Source organism: Neopsephotus bourkii, unplaced genomic scaffold (genome assembly GCF_033783945.1).
Source record: "Neopsephotus bourkii isolate Nb327-2 ecotype Australia unplaced genomic scaffold, CSIRO-AGI_Nbou_v1 NB_31, whole genome shotgun sequence".
NCBI classification, from domain to species: domain Eukaryota; kingdom Metazoa; phylum Chordata; class Aves; order Psittaciformes; family Psittacidae; genus Neopsephotus; species Neopsephotus bourkii.
In genome coordinates this window covers 1,179,637-1,199,464 of record NW_026900548.1, presented here as the reverse complement: position 1 = coordinate 1,199,464, position 19,828 = coordinate 1,179,637, and the positions used below count along the sequence as shown (strand labels likewise).

Below are 19,828 nucleotides of genomic sequence, written 5' to 3'. Positions count from 1 at the left end.
CTAGCCCATATCTGAGGAATGGGATAGCACTGATGAAAAAATGGCAGTTCACCACTGATTTAGCGCCCCCACCCCAACAAACGTGGATACAGATGTGTGATGGCTGAGATGTTTTGGGAATCCCATCAAGAAAGAAGGAGAAGTCAACCCTCCTCTAGTACTTTCCAGGCTTCCCTGTTTGTTCCAGACCAGGGGAGCATGGAAAAGGGGAGATTCTTCCTCTCCTTTGAGCTGTTGGTCACTGCTGACTTTAATATAGAGCACTGGTTTGAACTTCACTGCTGTTCGACCCCATTTCTAATGCTGTGCTCTTGTGAATTATGGCCCTTGGCTTACTGGACCATATTTTTTGTTTAGATTACAGTTTGTCCATGACTCACGCAGCTGCACTGCTAGAAAGGTTCTTTTCATTACCCCATAAATAACCTGGAGGTTATTGTGCTCACAGGGTGACTCTTTGTGTGGATATGCTTGGTCAAGATTCTTGAGGTTGTCTGATCAGCCAGGGCTGTTTCCCCCCCTGAGCTGCTTTCAAAATACCTGCATTCCAAAGAGATAAAAGAACTCTGCAGGGAGGGAGAGGAGAAGCTAGAGCAAGAAAATACAAAGGAACTTAGGTGTGAAGTAGGAAAATCTCTCTGGAAATAGGACTCTTGAGTCCTGATCCTGAGGCCTTTGTTACAAGAAGGTTGCCCTCCTTCCCTGCCATGCTTGGAGACTGATATAAAGAGAGTTGTGACCCTAAGGTTTGTGGGTGTGCATGTGCACGTGCATGCGTGCATGCATGCATGCATGCATGCCTTTGTAGGTCTGTTCCCACTCTGCCCCCTCTATTCCTCCTTTAATGCTTGTAAGGGACACAGATAACATCTCTAACTGCCATTTGCTGGTGTGTGTGTTCCCCTGTAGCCCTGAAGGTGATCCTTGTTTGCTTTGAACGCCAACTGGACAGCCAGTGGTACTGGCTGAGCCTGCAAGTCAAAGAGATGGCGCTGCGCAAGGTGGGAGGGCTGGCCCTGTGGGATTTCCTGGACTTTATCGTACGAACACGGATCCCTATCTTTGTGCTCCTTCGGCCCTTCATCCAGTGCAAGGTAACAGTTGCTTTGGCTCCTGATAGATCACTCCCTGAAGGGAAGATATCCTTTATTCCCCCACTGAGACCAGAAGAACAGCACTCCTGTAAGAACTGTGTTTGTGTAGGGAGTAACTTTTCAGAGTTAGTAAGTCTGAGAACCCTTTGAAACTACATCACAGGGCTTATACCTAGAGAGCATTAAAAAGTAGTCATACAGGAGCTCTGATTCATGGAGTACTGCTACTCTTAGTTCCCAGGATGGGAAACTATAAGGCTTGACCAAGAGGGTTTGCAGGTGGAATTTGGCAAGCAGAGTCCCTCAGAACACTCGGAAGTAGTGTGGATACTCTGAACATAGGAGGGGGTTGGCATGGCTAGCAGAAAGCTTCCAGAAATCTCTCTCTGCACGGAGCTGGCCAGTACAGCTGACAGCCAGGAAGGACCACTCTGCTTTCCATCTCTTGGATGAAGGTTCTGATAGGGCTTTTGTGGATGGACAGGCAGCTGCTAGGCTGAGGCTGCCAGGGCTTAATTTAATCACAGCTCTTCCCTGCTTACCAGGTAGACTAGCACATGGTACTCCACCTTACTTAGCTTACCATGGCTCACCGCTTGGACAGACTAAATCATCTGAGAGGAAGGAGCTGTCTCATGTCTGAGGGTAGAGCTTAGCATAAGGAAGCCCCCATCCCTGTGTACCAATGTCAGCGAGGTTTTGATACCTGTTCAGTCAAACACAAAGTTGTCCCTGAAAGAAAGGTGGAAACATCATAGCTGGAGTCAAAACCTCATGCTTACAAAAGAGCACGGTCTGGCTGCAGGCTCATGCTGGTCTGGAGACCAGTCCCAGGTTCCTGGACACCATTTCCCTGCAGTGCTAACGTGTCCCAACTTTGCAGCTGCTGGCCCAGCCAGCTGAGAACCACGAGGAGCTGACTGCCAGGCAGCACATCGCCGACCAGCTGGAGCGACGCTTCATCCCGCGCCCGCTCTGCAAGAGCTCCCTCATCGCTGAGTTCAATAACGAGCTGAAGATCCTCAAGGAAGCGGTGCACAGCGGCTCTGGTAAGGAGGACAGGGCAGAGCAAAGGGCCATCAGCCCAATCTGGCCAGTGTGAGGAGGCAGACCTGCCTAGGAGGGGAATAGGGTAATCTACCCACACCCCAGCAGCCTGCCCCTGGATCGAGCCCTATGCCCAGCCCAGCTTTGCCACTGGACAGCCAACAAATCCAGGTTAGTTGTTAAATGCATCTTGTCATGGCCATTAATTGCACTAAGTCCAAATCCCACTTCCCAGCAGCTGCCTCTCTCTCTGTGTATCCCTAGCCCACAATGCAGCAAGCCCCTACCTACATCTCTGTATATTCAGAGCTGCCTGTGAAGAAACATTTGTTTGTCAGCAGCAGATCTGTTTCTTCCTTTCTCCTCTTGGTCTCTTTTTGATTCCTCTCTACTATGAGGTCTAGATCAGGGTCCCTGGGCAAAGGGACACTTATCTCCTGTAATGATCGCCCTTGTTGCCACGAGATGGCAGCCACTGCCTACACATGGCAAGAGATTTTACATGCCTTGTTCTTAAATTCAAAAGAAAATGCCTCAGCCTTTTTCCTGGGTAAAAAATTTGCCTTGTTACTAAATGCTGAAGCTGATCTGGAAAACATGGGGCTAAGGTAAGGGAGAAAACCAGACTGCACAAGAAAAACAGAGATTTTGGAGAGATTAGGTGAGCCAGGGCAGCTGTGTCTGTTTTATCACATCTGCCAACCCCTGTCCCACCAGTTCAGGCAGAATCCAGCGCCCGCTGTGACAGGAATGCTTGCCTGGATATTGGTTTCCAGAGCCATCACTGACTTGGATTTGGTTTTCCCACTCTCGCGCAGCGTACCAAGGGAAGACATCTGTCAGCACCGTGGGCACCTCCACCTCTGCGTACCGCCTGAGCCTGGCCACCATGTCCCGCTCCAACACGGGCACTGGCACAGTGTGGGAGCAGGACAGCGAGCCTTCCCAGCAGGCCTCACAGGACACACTGAGCCGCACGGATGAGGAGGATGAAGAAAGTATGTGGCTACTGATTCAAGCTAAACCCCCAGCACTGAACCATAGAATGGTTTGGGTCAGAAGGGACCTTAAACATCATCTAGTTCCAACCCCCATTGAAGGTGGTTTCTTGATGCCCCAGGGGATGGCTGGGAGGGAAGGGAAGGACAGTTGTCCCACTGTGAACAAACGGCCCATAGGGGCATGAGGCTAAGAAACTAGTGTGGTTGCTAAGGAGTTCCTGGTGTTAAAGCTGGGTTTGTTACGTACCTCCTCTTTCCCTCCTGATCCGTGGGTAGGGAAAAGGGAAGGCCACAGGCAGATTTTAGTATATGGGACCTGGGCTGACGGGCAGTCTTAACATTGCTGACACAAGGCATTTAGCAATCAGGTCTCTCTTAGACCTTCATCATGACAGTAGACAGAGGCTGTGGCTGCTCTTTTGTTAGGATTCTGTTCCTGCAGGATCTGAGTACTTCCTGCTCATCACTTCTCTCCAGATGCTCTGACGTGGAATATGTTGTCCTTGTGCTGTGTAGCATCCAGCTGTGGCTTTCTGCAGAGAGGAATGTCTGTGTGCTCGTATCTCTTGATTAACAAAGAGGAAATTAAGTCTTAAACCTACTGACAACAGAAGCTTGATCTCCCTTTCGGGCAGCTGGCAGCTCCTGGAGTTGCCAGGCTTTCTGGTGCAGATTTAGAAGGAATGGGATGGTGAATCTTTTGGAAACTAATTTGCAATGACCTGAATGTTGCTTTGTCATTTCAGCTGAGTTTCATTATATTCTTGGAATTTTGCCTTCTCTCTGCTTCTGAGCTGTCCATCACTGAAAGCCAGGGTAGAAAACTGCTCTTATGTCATCAGGCTTGGGCTTCCCCCTGCTTTTTTAGCAGAGACACTGCCTTCTGGTGCTGCAGCGGTTGGTTGCCTCTATGTCTGGAACACAGGCACTTCACTTCTGTATTTGAGGACTGCTGACTATTCCCCAGAGACATTAAACAAAAGGAGTGAAAATGGGTGGCACAAAAGAAAGGCCTGTGCAGTTACAGCAGAATTGCCTTTTGGGAAAGCCTGAAACTTTCCAGGCTCAGCCCAACCTTATTTTAGCTGGGTTCATCACTAAACATTGTGCATTCCACCCAGTATTGTACTGCTGATACAATGCTCACATACTCACTGTGGCAAACTCTGGTTTGAGCCTCAGATTCATTATGAGACAACTGTGTGCAACAGTGATTGCTATCTTCCTATGTGCTTGCTGCAGTCTTACCTCAGCCCTGCCTTGGCTTAATGCTGCAGTATTTCAGAATACCAAAATTGAAAAGGTCAAAAAGAAAAGAGAAAATTACACAAAACTTCTCCTTTATTTCGTCTGTTTATTTGCAATGAGAAGCTGTTGTGGTAAGAAACACAACAGTCATTTCTTTCCAGGTGCTTTATACAATCTGAAACAGCACTGAAGATTTCAAGCAGTCCTGATCACAACCCATCTGGCTCTATAGCTCAGTTATAGTATGATGTAATTAAGTCTATTTATGTAATTTTTGGGTGACATTTCAAAATGCATGTCCCAAAGGGTGTTAAAGGGTGTCAGGTCTGCATTTTGCTGTTAGGTAGTTTCTCTTTTGTAACAGTGCTTTGCTATGTCATAGCAGCAGTTCATTTCATACCAGCAAAATGTCCAGTTACAGCTTTTATGCCATAAAGTGCTGTATATTAACAAACCATTTATTAATCGCAGGAATTAAGCCCTAGTGGAAGCTGAATTCCTCAAACACGTTTTCCTGAGAGCCATATAAGCTGAAATCGTACATAAATCCCTGCCCCATGTGTGTTAGGTTCATCACCACATGTCCTTCTGAACTGTGACTGTAAATCTAATGGAAGTGTTCAAATTTGCAGGCCTTGGGTGTTGGTAAGTAAATGCTGGGTGCACCTTTGGCATCCTGGTATCACTTGACAACTGTAAACACGTGGGGGGGGTTAAGATGGTTGTTTCCCCTCCTTTCCTGCTTTTTCTCTTTCTAGATGACTCCTTGAGCATGCCCAGTGTGGTAAGTGAACAAGAAGCATACCTTATGGGTGCCATTGGGAGGAGGCGGTTCTCCAGCCATCTCTCCAGCGTGTCTGCACCTCAGGCTGAGGTGGGCATGTTACCCAGCCAAAGGTAACAACATGAGCTTTTCACCTTTCCCATTACATTCACAAGAGCAGAAATGGCGCAGGTATATTACATGCACATCTGATATGTGGGATGGCAGAATCAGTGCCAGCACAGTGATGCTAAATTTATTCATCCTGCAATAGTGTTGGACTAAGGGTGCAGGGTCAGCAATAATGACTTTCCAGGATGAGCTGTGTTGTGTAAGGTCCATAAGAACAAGCTGTCATCCATAGAAACCTTCCTTCTGAACAGTTCCAGAAACCCTCAGCAATGTTGTTTTCCTCTGCCACCTCTGTGGATAGCAGAAAGACAAGACATGATTTGGGGGGTTATGTATTGATCCAGCAGACCATACACAACCTGTGTAGCGAGTGGGGAGGAGTCCTGAGAAGCTGGGAAGTGGGGCAGAAGCATCCTGTTTGATTTACTTTGTTTTCTTCCATGGAGAAAACAGTCTTTCCTAGAAATGTACCTAGCTTGTGACAGAAACTGAATGTTGAGCTCAAAGATGGGGTTAAATACTGTTTTAAACCGGAAATGTACTTGTTGATAGAAACAGCTTTGAATGCCTTATTCCTGGTTAACATAGAGTGGTGAGAAAGAGACTGGAATTTGGGAAATCTTTAAAAGATGCAGAGAGAAGTTTTGCATTTAAAAGCAATTCCCCTTTTCCTTCCCCCCCAAGTAAGGAATGCTTATTGCTTTACTTGTCTGCAGCATGGTTATCCAAGGATATCTGACAGTGGACAGATGAATTTATGTTATTTCCTTTGAACCTTTAAAGAATAAATTCTACGTTATCTCTTGACCAGCCTTGGAAAATCAAACATTGTTCCCTCCCCAGTCTTGCTTGGAATAAAAGAAATAACCTTGATAGATGAAGGAACAGTAACAGCTGCGATACATGGCAGCAGAGATAGGAGAAGTGATTTACAGCAGAGAAGTTGCACAGATTTTATCTGGGAGTTTTCACAAAAGGGCTTACAGGAACTCATTTGACTTTTGAACTCAATTACTTCAGTCCCTTTGTTTCTTGGAAAATTAACATGCAAGACTGCATTTTCCTGAATCTTTCCCTACCATCTTCAATGCATAAACTTCCCAAGAGTCACAGCTGACTGACAGCAGTGTTTGCTTTGTGCAATCCTGAGTCATGGTGATGCTGAGGAAAGACATACTGTAATTACAACAGAGCTTTGCTCTCTGCTTTTTAAGTGCATGGTATGCCAGGACAATTGTTTTTCATCTTCGTAGAGAAACTACAAGCTCAGTAGGCATAATCATAGTCCACAGCATCATGCCCTTTTTAGTTATGGATGCTCTCTGAGCTTCCAGCCTGCCTCACAGATGTCAACTAATTAATGTTAAGTAATATTATTATTGCTTTCTTGCTGGTAAACCAGCAGACTGCTTCCTTTCTTTCGTGTTTTTCCTATGGGCTGAGAAGGCTGTTTCTGCCTAAACAGCTGAGGTGTAGGAAAGCAAAGTGATTGTGTACTGGTTTGCTGGTATCCACACCAGCTGTTTACTTAACAGTTTCATTGCACTACCAGACCTTGTTTTCCAGATGTTTATCCTTAGAGTTGTACTAGGAGAGTGGTCTATAGCTCATGGGAGATAGTTCAGCCCTCCCTCAGGAAGAAGTGGCTCATGGGGCAGGGGGAAGGTAAAACCTTTCTATGAAGGTGCAAGTAAATAGAACTGAAACAAATGAAAATGCTGCAGGAAAATGGCTTTGAAAATAGTTCCCTGCCCTTGTTTCCTGTGGAAACCCATCCTACCAAACCTCTTGGCTCCCCAGTTCTCAGCAGAGATGTAGAAGTCTCCAGGCAGTGTAAACCCCCTCTCAGGACTGTTCCTGTTGCCAGATGTTCTCTCAGCTCCTCTGAGTCATAGGTGTGCTATTGAGCGTGCGAGACCAGTTAATGTTACCGTCCTTTTTTGACTTTATTCCGTTGCTGTTTTTTTCCCTTGAAAACAGAGACAATCGCATGCTTTTTTGCATTTTCTTTTCCTAAATTCTTAATCTCCCTGCCCCTCCTGCAGTGAACCTAATGTCCTCGATGACTCCCCGAGCCTGGCCACTGAGGGCAGCCTCTCTAGGTACAGTGTTAACACTACCTGTCTGTCAGTGTGTGTGCTGGGAAACGAGCTGTTTCCAATCTCCTCTGTCTCTTCCCCTCACCTTTTGTTGCTCTCTCCATCTCTGTCTCTTGTGGCTCATTGATATTCAGGCCTGCAAGTCAAAGGTGTAGCAACCCACCTTCAGTTTTCAGCTTTGATTGCCAGTAACTTTGAGGAGGCTAAGGGGTAGTGGAAGGGAAAAGAAAAAGCTGTAGCAAGTGAAGCAGTGGTCTGGCTGGCTAGCCTCAGGGTTTTCCCATTCTTTAGCAATTGCTTGAAAGGCATGAGAAAGATAATCCGCAAGGCATTAGCTGTAGCCTGTTATAGGCATTAGTCTGGAAGCTTATATAAAACAGAGACATCTGTTTTTCCGTTCATCTCACAATGCTGTCACCACAAAAGACTTAGTATCAAGCTGTGTTCTTTAGCATCCGCTAATAAAATTAATTGTGGTAAGTCCTGTGGAATACAGTTCTCTGTGCATGCTTTACAGTAATACTTGTTAGGTTTACAGTGTTCCAATTCTCAAACGACACCTTAGAAAGCTTGCAGGTGAACACCATTAATACATATTTAAAATTGCTCTGTCAGGATTGGAGTTCAGACCTACCTGCTCCCCATTGCCCATGGACAGGAGTTTGTATGCAAACACTGGTAAGGCTGTGCCTTGTCAAAGGGGTCAGGAGTGAGCTTAGAAGGGAGGTCTGCACCTTTAACAGCCAGCTCAGTGATGATAATCCCCCTTACTGCCCTGCTGCTGGGCTTGCACCTCACAACCCATCCTCAGGAGGTTGGAAAGCTGTCATTAGTCCCAAGAGCATCTCTGTTTCCTTCCAGAAGAACATGACCCTTACACTGGCAAAAGGAGGGTAACACACTATTTCCTTACTTCACCACACCAGCTGAAGAGGTGAATATGTTGAAGGGCATTTGTGTGAATGGTTTCTATTCTCTTAGCTTGGTTTAAGCTATCAGTAGTGACCTTCTGGGGTGGGGAGAGTCTGCTTTGTTCGTTTGTTCATTCTTCTTGGCAGACAAATGGAGAGTTTATCATTGGTGGTGTCAGTGAGATCATCCCATAATTCATGGTATCCTTTGTGTGTGTGAATCCTGCTTTGGCAGATGGGTCTCTCATTGGTGCTACTGTAGGAGTGGTGTTCGGAAAAGACATTGGCTTGCTGGCAGAGGCAGGAATATTGTTGTCTGGCTTTGTGATCAAGTAAAATGGATTACATGGTCACCCAAGCATGTGTTTGGGCCAAAAGAGAACAGAGGTCATTCAACTGAGGAAGTTAAGTGCCATTCTTTAAATAGAGCTAAAACCTAACTACAGTTGAGGAGGATGACAAAGGAGAAGGCCCGTATCTGAGTTGAAGCCATAATGATCTGATACCAGGTTACATCAGTGTTGACTTTGAAACGTTTTCATCTTGTTAAATAGGGGGGCTCACTCCTAATAAAGGTGAGACTGACTTCAAATGAGAGTTCAAACGAGGCGAGTTCAAATGCAGTAGTTTAGTTTGAATCCTGAAATCAGCTGTACAGTGGGTTCCAACTCATTTCTGTCACATACATTTTTGCTCAGGACTAGGACACTGTCGTCCACCCTGATGTATGGAACAGAGATGTCTCCTTAGGCAAAAAGGTGACCAGGGGTACCTGGGAATCAGATCCACTGAGGTTTATTATTGTTTTCAAGGATATGTATGAAAGCATATGAAGCAGGGATATCAGGGCTGAAAAGCCTTAGAGCCTTAGAAGACAGGGAAATACTGCAGACTTTTATGGAAAGGCTACATTAGAATTCTGTGAGGAAGGAAAAAATGTTTCAGCTGTGTTGTTAAATGTGCAAATTGGATTCCTCCTCTAAAGGACAGAAGTAATAAAGCAGACATTACAGGAGATTATTGTGCTGTGGGGATCATAGGACAGAATTAATGTTATTCAGGAAAATTAATATTAATTATAATCAGGAACATTAGCTTTGAATAAAGCAGGCTTGGGTTTTTCTTACAAAACTTTGATTTCAGTTGGAGCACAATGATAACAACTGTTTAGGATTGCCTTCTGAATTCAAAAGCTGATGTTTAGTCATAATTGGCATAAAGAAATAAATCATGTGGACAGTAGACCCTTATGGAACGTAGGAGTTTTAAATTAAATAAATACTGACAAACACAGGAAAAGAATAAAGTCTGTTTCCCTTTGTTCTATAGCAATTAGAGCCAGCCATGGAGAAAAGCAGAGAAGACAGGAAGGGAATAGCATATATGTGCTCAGAAGTAAACAGATAGCATGGGGTATACAGGGCTGAGAAGCATATGTGTCCAGCACTGTGATTTGTTGTGGTTACAATCTGAGAAGAGAGGATATTTTCCCAAAGCAGAAAGGAAGAAGAATGAGAAGTCATTGTAATGGAAATCTGTTGCACAAACATGTTTCCATGTTTGTTGTTATGCTTTAGTTTAATGGCGCCTAATAGGGAAAAACAGTGAATTCATATTGCCAGGGCAAGCGTAGCAGCTCTAACACTGACTGAGTGAGGATGTGTCTGGGAATACAAGAGCTGGAGTTCATCTACATTTTAACCCATACTCCCCTGGCCTTTGTCCACTAACCTGTGTCCTGGGACACAAACTGTGTGTGTTCTACCATAGTGGTGTGATGAGCATGTACATCTGTTTAACAGACATGTAAACTCCTTGCTCCCTTTGTCTCTGTTTTTGGTTTTTCTTGGTTCTTTCTCTTTTTTTATGTTTTTTTTGCTGCATGGCTTCTTGTAAACCATGAGCATCACTTACCATAATGGCCAAACTGACAAGTTTCTTCTAGCCTGGTTGTCATCTCTTGTAGTGCTGGCAACACGCTTCCACAAAGTTGGGTCGGTTCGGTCTTTTTCTCACCTGTCTCTGCCCTAGCTATGTAACACTACTGTGAAGATAAAACCCCTGGCAGGTACTCAGAGAGTGACAGAGCATCTTTTGTGTTGGGCAGGAAAACATTCTGGTTCATTATTCCCAAATGAATCTGGTTTATGTGCTGCAGAAAAACCCTTCGTATTGATGACATTGCTACAGGAGGGCTGAAATGGCATTTGATTCAATGTTCCTTGATTGGGTCCCACAGAAAACCAGTAAACTCCTGGTCAGGTGTGGTAAACAAGGAAATACAGAAAAGAAGAAAGGGAGGGAGGGATGGAGAGCTCCACAGAGCCAACAGACTGCCTGCCACACTGATTTTCATGGAAACAAGATCAGTAGTGCTGTTCTTTGATGTGAAAAGAAACCCTCACAAATACTCCTGAAGTGAAAGCTTAGATGTGAAAATTCAGTCACTCATCTGAAATGGGTGGCCTTTATGATCCTCTCTTTCCTTCCCTTCTCCAAAATTTGGGATAGAAGTCAAAAAGACAGCCACAGCAGAACTGTGGTGTGCGCAGGCAGCTCTGCACAGCTTGGCTGCTCTCGGGTCCACCATTTGCCTGCAGCAGATACCTGCAACTTCAGCTCCTCAGATCCCAAAGTGCACCAATTTGTGCAATGATTCAGTACTGGAAACAAACATCCACCAGATCACTAAACTCATTTCATTTATGATATAAGCCAGGCTGAAATTCCCAGATTCCAGCAGGAAGATACAAAGTCCAGCCTTTCTTTTGCTCATCTATTGTTTGCCTTCAGATTACTCCATGGGAATCATTTTCTTCCTCATGTATAGCCTCCGTGCCCTCATGCAGTCCACATACTTCCTCTATCTAATGACTTTTTCAAAGTGCTCTCATGATGCATGTGAAATGAGTTTGTTTCCAAAACATTGTTTGTAGTGGTGAATGAAAACCATTGTAGTCTTTCTGCTCCTCACTCATAGAACTAAGAGTTACTGTTCCTTCCTCAGAAATCGCAACAGTAGTCTCAAAATCTATTGCAATAGAAAATGACTTTTCCAAGGCCTCACCCAGCTAATTCCTACATAATTCATGACTGGGAACTACTCTAAAAACTTCTTCAGATTCAGAGGAATAAATTTTTTATGGAATCCTAGAAGCAGATTAAGAAAATGGTACAAGCTGTAATTCCAGGTAGCCTGGATCACGAATCTAAGCAGTAACTTAAGCACAGTCTTTTTGCTTTGATAAGGAATGATGTGTTGCTTCTGGACCTATCAGTCACATGTGCTACAGTCATTGTCTGGGTCAAGAACACAGTCCTGCTAAAAGGAAGTAACTTTGAGGACTCTGCTTATTCACAGGCGGGTGCTTGCTTGACGTTTAGGATGCTCCGTATGTAAATCATGTCAATACCCTACATAAAAGCTGGAAAATGTGCTCCAGGGACTGGTGATCTCATTTGGAAGAGCTGTCTGAGTTAAAAAGGGCTCAGATACATCTTGCTTGTTCTGGCTTTGAGCTTGCTGAAGCTTTTCCAAGCCAGTGCAGCTGTGGTGAGGCTCCTGAGGGCATGCCGAGGATTATTAGGCTGTGATCAGACAGAATAGAAACAGCTTCATGGTCTTGGGACACCTCTTTCCTTGGTGTCGCCCACTGTCTCCCCTGTAGAGCTGACAGAAACAGATGCATATGGTTTAGTGCAAAGTCTGGCTTCAGTTTAAATTGATAAGGGAAGAAGGAATAGGTTGGGTAACCTGACTTTGACCCAGAGCAGACCAGGAAGTTCTGTTCCACCAAACATTCTAAGGGCAATAGCTTCTACCAAAGCGAAGAATGGAACTTTCTAAGTCTCTTCATGGACATCCTCCATGTCTTGTCTGACCATGTTCTTAGGTTTGTCTTCTTCCTCCACTCCTGTAAGGTCAGGCGATAAAACCTTCACTCTGATGGTGGTACTGAGCATCTCAAGGGAGATCCAAGGAATACAGCTAGAGAAAAGAACATTGTTTTCCTTTAGATAAATGCAGGCCAAAGGCAAAATGGGTTGTGACACTGAATCTTCAACAATGCATACCAGATATAGCTGGAAGTTGCTTAACTAGGATATATGGCTCAGTGGATTCCAGTGTGTCCCAGAAGAGCAGCTGCCTGATTTAAAGTCCATCTTAAATGTTAGTTGCTATTGTAACCATATGTCTCTCAGACATAGTTCATTCAGCTAACGTGTTCTGTGACCACTGTCTGCTAGATGACCTATTTGGAACTGTTTTGAGGAATACAGTGCTTTGATATAAATGAGGGAAGGGTGGTAATCTGATAGTAAGTAGATGAATTGGTCAGTTGAATGGTAGGATGAGATGGTATGTAGCTGGGTATGTTTTATTGCTAAAGATTCTTTTACTGCAGATCTTCAGATAACTTGTATCAAGATATTAAAACCTAAAAAGCTGTGTTTATATCTATACATATAATTTACATTTACTTGTCTTTTCTGTTTGTTAGCCACAGAAGGACTTAAGGCTGCAAGTGTTGAGTGTGGGGCCTTGTTCGCATAACTCATGCATCCATTATGTGAATGGATCCTTTGTCACTTTGTGTTTGTTTTTTGTTTGTTGACTTAAATTGAAATTAAACCCAGATGACAAAATTGTGCTGAGGCTGTGGAGTCTATTTGTGAGGAAACAAAAAACTGCTTTTACAACATCATCCTTGCAAAAGGAAAACAAACAAAAAGGCTTTTGAGCTAGGATCCGATATTCTTGCCTTTAATGGCTGTGGCAAAGGATGCAGACAAACGAGTGTTGCTCAGTGGGATGCATCAATCAATGACTGAAAACTGAAATTTGCAGTTATTTATCTTTGGATGCTACCTGTGCGTGGCCACATCCTGAATACCATGACTCCACCTCCCACCATTTCCTAAGCCCCAGAAGCCACAACCCAATAGACACGTCCCTCCATCCTTCAAAGGCAGTATTGCTCTTTGAAGTGACTGTGCCATTAGTGGTTGGCTTACTTATAGATTTATTTGAGTCACGATTGCCAGGACACCTGCTAGGTATACACGATGCTTCTGCACTTGGCCTAATGCTGTCACCATCTCACAGGGTGGCAAGCGTGCAGAGCGAGCCAGGACAGCAGAACCTTCTCCTGCAGCAGCCCCTGGGGCGGAAGAGAGGCCTGCGGCAGGTGAGAACATGGGGAGTGGACAAACCTTTTCTCCTTGAGTTGGTTTGGTTTTCTGTGTCTGTTTTGAAATGATTTGTGGATGTGACATGTCCCTTTTACCTGATCTGTGATTCACTAGTGCAGTCCATTAAGTCAGCAGGAACCACAGCACAAGTCGTAGCTGTGACAAATTCTTAAGAGGGGAGGTGCACTTTGTCTGGGATTCTACAATCTTTTCCTCTGCAAACTGGTTTATTATTGTTTTCCTAAATGAAATGATGGTCAAACGATCTGCTTTGCATTGCATTCAGTATTGAAACTGAAAAGGCACAAAACCAAGTTCCTATGAAGGAGATGTCTGAGCCATGGACACCTTAAAATGTAGTATCTGTCAAAAGTAGAGTGAATGGACATCTAGAGGAACAAACAGTCATATATAATCAAGGGCTAGTTTGGGTTGGAAAGGACCTCAAAGTTCATCCAGTTCCAACCCACCTTCCACTAGAGCAGGTTGCTCCAAGCCCCATCCAATGGCGATGTTCCCCTTACAGAGGAGAAGTTGTGTAACATGTGAACATACATCAGCTTAACTGTTTCCTCCATTGCTCAGCTTCGACGACCACTGCTGTCACGTCAGAAAACTCAGACTGAACCTCGCAGCCGTCACGGAGCTCGACTGTCAACCACGCGGCGCAGCATCCAGCCCAAGCCCAAACCTAGCGGTAGGGCAGTGCTGCATACCCACAACTTGATGTCTGAAAGTAAATATATGTGGTGTTGGATTAGCTTACAGGAAAAAGTAGCATGATGTTAGTAGCCTGTTTTAAAGTGCAGCCCCAGAAGTTTCATCCTTTTTTGCTGTAAGTGGATATCCTATCAGAAAATCACCCCCTCAAAACACTTGGATGGTTTCTCCAAAGGCTTTCAAGGTGAAACTGCACATGGATGGTGCATTGCCATGTGTTGCATTGAGGGAATGCTGTCCTCTGTTCAGGATGCCTTGTCCAAAACCTCCAGATGTGTAAATTTTGAAGTTGCTATTGAGAGTAGTAGAAAGAAGGAAATTTCCCATCATTTATAAGCTTAGCAATGAAGAGCCTTACAGGTTGTATGTGGAACCAAATGGAGGACTGTTCTAGTCCATGCCATATGCTTCCAGAAGTCAGCACTGCCAAGCAGAGCAGGGGGCTGTATTCTGAACCATCTGAGGCTAGCAGTTAACTTTGGAGGAAACAGCTTGAAGAGCAAAGAGTGCTTGAGAACTTCCTATGTTTCTAACTCAGCCAGGACTGTGCTGGGGCAACGGCACTGTTGGAGATGTCTGAAACAGAAAAGTTGATCCAACATAATTAAGAGCCGGTGTAGGGATATCAGTTTTGCTTGCTAAGTTTTAGCCTAGCTGCCTTCACTCTGTGCTGTTCTGTTACTCCCACATAGCAGACTCGGTCTGCAAGAATGCAGGGCAATTAGTTGCCCTCTTCTCCAATTTCCTGCAAAACCTTGGGCAGTTCCCTTATATATTAGCATCTCAGCTTTCCTTGTATAGTTGAGGGCAGAAATGCATAACTCACATGGGAATTCAGTTCAGTATATTCTTCTGGGATGGAGAGATGTTATGGGTGGCATTTACCTCACCAAGCCACAACAAAGATAGGTAGGGTGACTAGTCCTGAGGTGATCCCTGACTCTTGCTGTGGCTTTAGAGGAAGCCTGGGGTAAAAAAGCTTTTAGATTACACTCCGATTAGACAGCTTATAAAGATGGAGTGAATCATGCATCTTCTCTTAGCTGTAACAACTCCAGGGATTCTTTCTCTTCTTCTTGTGTTTTCCTTTCCAAACTGCAGCATTTTAATACTCGATTTGTATTTATATTGAATATATATTTACATATATATTTGTATTATATTTAATACTTGATTTTAATACTCCGCTTGGTACCCTCAGCGGAGCAGAAGCGGTCGGTGACCTTCACTGAGGTGCAGCCTGAGGCACCAGCAGCCTCCCCAGGGACCACACCGGCCCCGGCAGCCCAGCAGCCCGGCTGCAGCCACAGCAGCCCCCAGGAGCCCAGCAAGCAGGACCCGCCAGGCCAGCCTGTGCTCACCTCCTCGCCTGCCATCGTTGTAGCTGATCTCCACAGCCAGAGCACGGGCCAGGTAACATGACTGACACTGCCATTGCCTGCCTGTCCTGCATCCTCCCTTCCCATCTTCCGTCACACACAGCAGTCCTTCTGGACCTGCCCACCAGTGCGATTGTTCATCAGCAGGTTTTGACAGCTTGCTCTCTGAGAAATGCATCCTAAAAGGAAGTACTTCTTCAAAACCTCAGGGCTCCTTCAGCAGCATTGCATTTCAAAAGAAACTGCTTGTCCAATTGCTGTGTGTGTTGGACACCAGTGAGGACAGTGCAGGGGCAATCACAGTCATCCCTTCAAGATGTTAGTGTCATTGATACCATTTTTATACACCAGATATACACACATCTCGTGCGTTTGGGGGTTGTGTCCTTTGCCATGAACACATTAAAGACACCCATCTACACTAAAAAACATGCAGTGAGGCAGTGTTAATGACTGAAATCAGATAACCTTTCTGATCACTGCTACAGATTTGATTCATCAGCAAAAAATACATCATTACAACAAACTTTTAGGCATTTATAATCTGCACGTGCCTGGCCCTTTATGGTAAAAAGTATTTCTGACTGAGAAAATACTTTATAGAAGTTCCCTTGCTTTTTTTCCCTGGCTCCCTCCCACTTTCTCTGGGCCTGACCATGGGCTTTCCTCAACTGCAGAGCGAGGCGCTTCCTGCTGAGAAGGAGAAGGAGAAAGAGGAGGGCTTGGAATCCCGGCCAACAACGGCACAAAGCACCCCACCCACCCAGCTCTCCGACTCGGAGGACTATGCTGGCCTGGAGACCACCAGCTTGCTGCACCATGGGGACACTGTCCTTCACATCAGTGAGGACAACGGCATGGAGAACCCCTTGCTGGCCACTCACTTCAGCTTCACAAATGTGGAGCTTGGGGAGACTGATGTCGACCTGGATGAATCTCATGTCTAACTCTGGGGGAAATGCAGCAGTGGGAGGAGGAAGGGAAAGCGCACCTTCTCCTTTGAGTTCCCTGGTAACTAGTAACTAAGTAAAACAAGAGCACTTTATTATCCAAAAGCAGAAAACAGCCGTCAGCTGCTTGCTATAGACTGGCCAATTCCTGTTGGTGAAATCTATTTCAGTTCAAGGCAAGGCCACAGGAACAGAGAATTTTTAGCAGATTCTCAGGGTAGGGGTGTCTGGGCAAATACGTGGTCCATAAAACCTTGCCCTGGCAGCCATGCACTGTGAACAGCAAGCTGTTGTACTGTATGAGACAGAAGAGAAGCCTCTCTTGAGATTGTGCCCAAGGTTATTTTTGTAGTGGTTTTGAGAGGAGGGCTATATAGTGACTGAATTCAAGGCTCTGACACCTTGGTACTGACAGTGAAAACACTGATGAAAAAGTACCACAGATTGATTTTCACAAGCCTGGAATCATTGTTTCTAACTTGCAGAGCAATGATAAGTACCATGGAGCAACTAGACCTGTTTTGTTGTTGGTTTTTGTTGCAGACTTCAGTTGTGTTTACTTTTGTCTGTCGGTTTCATTCCACTCTCTAAGGCTGTGCTACAAAAATATTTGCTCTGTAAAACTAAATAGGGCACATACATAAGAAGGAATGCACGTGCTGTGCACAGATAGTGATGGGCAGGGGGCTGAGGGGCCTGCAGATGCTATAAATAGCCCATGCTGTCCTGCTTAAATGTATTGAGTAATTCATCTCCACAGCTTCAAAAACACCCAAGAAACCACATCTGGAATGGGTGGACCTTGCAGTGCCTAGCAACTGCTCCATGGATGCTGGCCTATGTACTTAGCTATAGGGGTTTAAAGTAAATATTTATATATGGTATTTTCATGTTCCTATACATAAATATATATGTACATTGTAAACAAAAGATGGCTATTGCAGGGCAGAAACTTGACGAAAGAATCTATTTTTGGCATGTTGAGATTGTATTTCAAAAGGTTCCATTTTCTGTACGTAATGTTCATGGCTGCAAAGTATTAGATATATATATATGTAACATTTATACGTAGGTGGAGATCCTCGTGGGGGATCAGCTGAAGTCACTGCTGAGTTATGGACTATGCTGCAGCATCATGGAATTACACTGGAATGTGATTTTAACCATTAGCTGCTTACAGGCAAACTGCACAACAGCTGTGAAACAAACCATGAAATCATAAGCAATGCCCAAAGTTACCCTGGGCTTTGGGAATCACGTCCTGCCCTTTGCAGCTTACGTTAGAAGAGCCCGAGTTTGTAATCATGGCATTATCGTGCCGAGGAATATGTTTCAGATCATCCTGAGATGAAATGTGCTCATTGCCAGTCTCATTCCTGAGGGCTTGTAATTTGGACACACACATCATAAACCAGCCTTACTGAGGAGACAGAATGATACCCTCCTGTCCATCTCCATGCAAAGGACTCTCCATAGAAAGGACATCTCTCTTCTACAGCTCAGCTGTTTAAAATACTGCCATACAAGCCACTGCCTCACTGCTGTAGCGCAGCACAAGGTTGTTACTGGTGTGTGTGGAAAAGTAACCACACACCTGACAGCAGGTCTGAGCCTGCTGAAACCCATGGAGCCTTCGGGCTGTGCTGCCTTGTACTTGCCAAACGCTCAGAGGGGACAGGAGCTGTGCACAACAGCCTGAGGAGGGAACTCATGCACATTACGCCTCTGAAGGTAGCAAAAGCCATCCTCGTCCCAGGCTTGGGGGTGGTGAGCATGCTCTGCTCCCTCTGCAATGGGGAGACAGATTCCCAACACCTCTTGGGAAGAGCAGGGCTGAAAAGGCACCACTTGTACCACCATATATGCATTTTCGATGGGGCACTAATGCAATCTAATGTGACCATGGTTCTGTCAGAGGGATGGTGAGGTGAAGACGGCAGTGTCCTCAATGACAAACCGCTTTGTGTGCTGACCGAAACACACTGTACTGCTTAGCTCCTCAGCAGCACCTACATAGAGACCGCTTCGGAGCTGCTCCTAGCCTGGAGCTGGCTCCCAGAACAGCTAGATTCCAGATGCTGAGTTTTATTAGTACCAGTCACGCACCAATGGGGGAAAACAGCTTCACTTTCAGATCCCAGGTAGGCTGGATACTGGCAGTTGTGCAGGGAGGAGTGTTTCAGGCACAATGCATAGGGAACATGTGGTGCATTTCATAGTGACCTTTGCTGCTGAAACTGAGAGGGAAGCATCTTCCCTAATGAAACCTCACCATGGTTACTCCACTCTAACCATAACAGTAACTGTGCTTTCCTTCAGTCTATGTAATACCTGTTCCCATCCAGGTTTCTCACACCAGTGAATCCATAGTGGTAAGCCATAGCAAGGACTATAATGCCTCTTTTTAATGTCTACCCTGCTAGAAATCAGCACAGCTTATCAGTGACGTAATACTCTGTAATTCCGTTTGATTCAGGTGGCTGTGCAGCTGGCTTTGGTTGTGTTGGATGAGTGTTGAGGTGGAACAGCCTGTTCTCTCTTGTGCTTTACTCAGCTATCGGTCGCACTTACTACTGTACTCATGAGGTGCATACAGTGTACTCGGGCTGGTTTCCTGCTCTGCCCCAGTGTCTTTGTGACAGAACTGCTGTGTTTCTGCTGTCGAGACAAACGATGCTGCTTAACTAGTGTTAGAGGCCTTAAGCGCATGTCATGTCCCACACGTGTCCGGGCTGTGCGCGTCTCCTCCCTGTGTCGGTCCCCTCGCCTCAGCGTGTGATGCAAACCTTGTTCCGATGACTAAAATACAGAGTGGTGGCAAAAGGACAGCGTTCTGCGTTTGAGTCTCTTGCGCAACGCCGCGTTCCTCTGGTTCTGGAGCAGGCTTTGATAGGCTGTTCGAGGCACTGCTAACGTTCACCCCTCGGCTCTCACCCGCGCCCTGCTATAGGCAGCCCCAGCCTGGCGTTCAGGATGCCGTTGCCTGGAGCTGCCTCAGGACTGACAGAACGCGGGTTCCTGGGAGCTTAAAACACTGCCCCAAACTTCCCCCGCCCTAATTCAAACCTTGGGGGGTGGGGGGGGGGGGGGTTGTGCCCTCCTAAGCGCCAAAGGCGACTTGGTCAGGGAACGAGCCTAGGGAACCGGGGCTCTGGAGCCCTTGCGCCGGCCCCTCAGCCCGCGGGGCACCGAGCCGCTCCATCCGCCCGCCCCTCACAGCGCCCCCTCCACAACACCCAAGATGGCGGCGGGCAGGGCGGTACCGCGCCTCCTCCCTCTCGTCCCTGTCCC

At 45.7% G+C, this 19,828-nt stretch overlaps 1 protein-coding gene across 14 annotated transcripts in view; it reads left to right on the top strand.

The window, feature by feature from the left end:
- The window catches only part of UNC80 (unc-80 homolog, NALCN channel complex subunit), a 120,673-nt gene extending 103,696 nt beyond the window's left edge, over nucleotides 1–16,977 (top strand). For 11 of the 14 annotated variants that reach the window (XM_061344161.1, XM_061343761.1, XM_061343678.1 and 8 more), the window contains 9 exons: nucleotides 910–1,094; nucleotides 1,978–2,143; nucleotides 2,960–3,139; nucleotides 5,149–5,287; nucleotides 7,331–7,387; nucleotides 13,403–13,484; nucleotides 14,074–14,185; nucleotides 15,410–15,621; nucleotides 16,265–16,977. In XM_061344161.1, coding sequence (XP_061200145.1) covers nucleotides 910–1,094; nucleotides 1,978–2,143; nucleotides 2,960–3,139; nucleotides 5,149–5,287; nucleotides 7,331–7,387; nucleotides 13,403–13,484; nucleotides 14,074–14,185; nucleotides 15,410–15,621; nucleotides 16,265–16,534 — 1,403 coding nt within the window. In that variant the 3' untranslated portion in view covers nucleotides 16,535–16,977. Of the gene's footprint in view, nucleotides 1–909; nucleotides 1,095–1,977; nucleotides 2,144–2,959; nucleotides 3,140–5,148; nucleotides 5,288–7,330; nucleotides 7,388–13,402; nucleotides 13,485–14,073; nucleotides 14,186–15,409; nucleotides 15,622–16,264 lie in introns of those variants that run through there. The other 3 variants (XM_061344086.1, XM_061344211.1, XM_061344221.1) reach the window with 2 other exon arrangements.
- The last annotated feature ends 2,851 nt before the right edge of the window (nucleotides 16,978–19,828 follow it).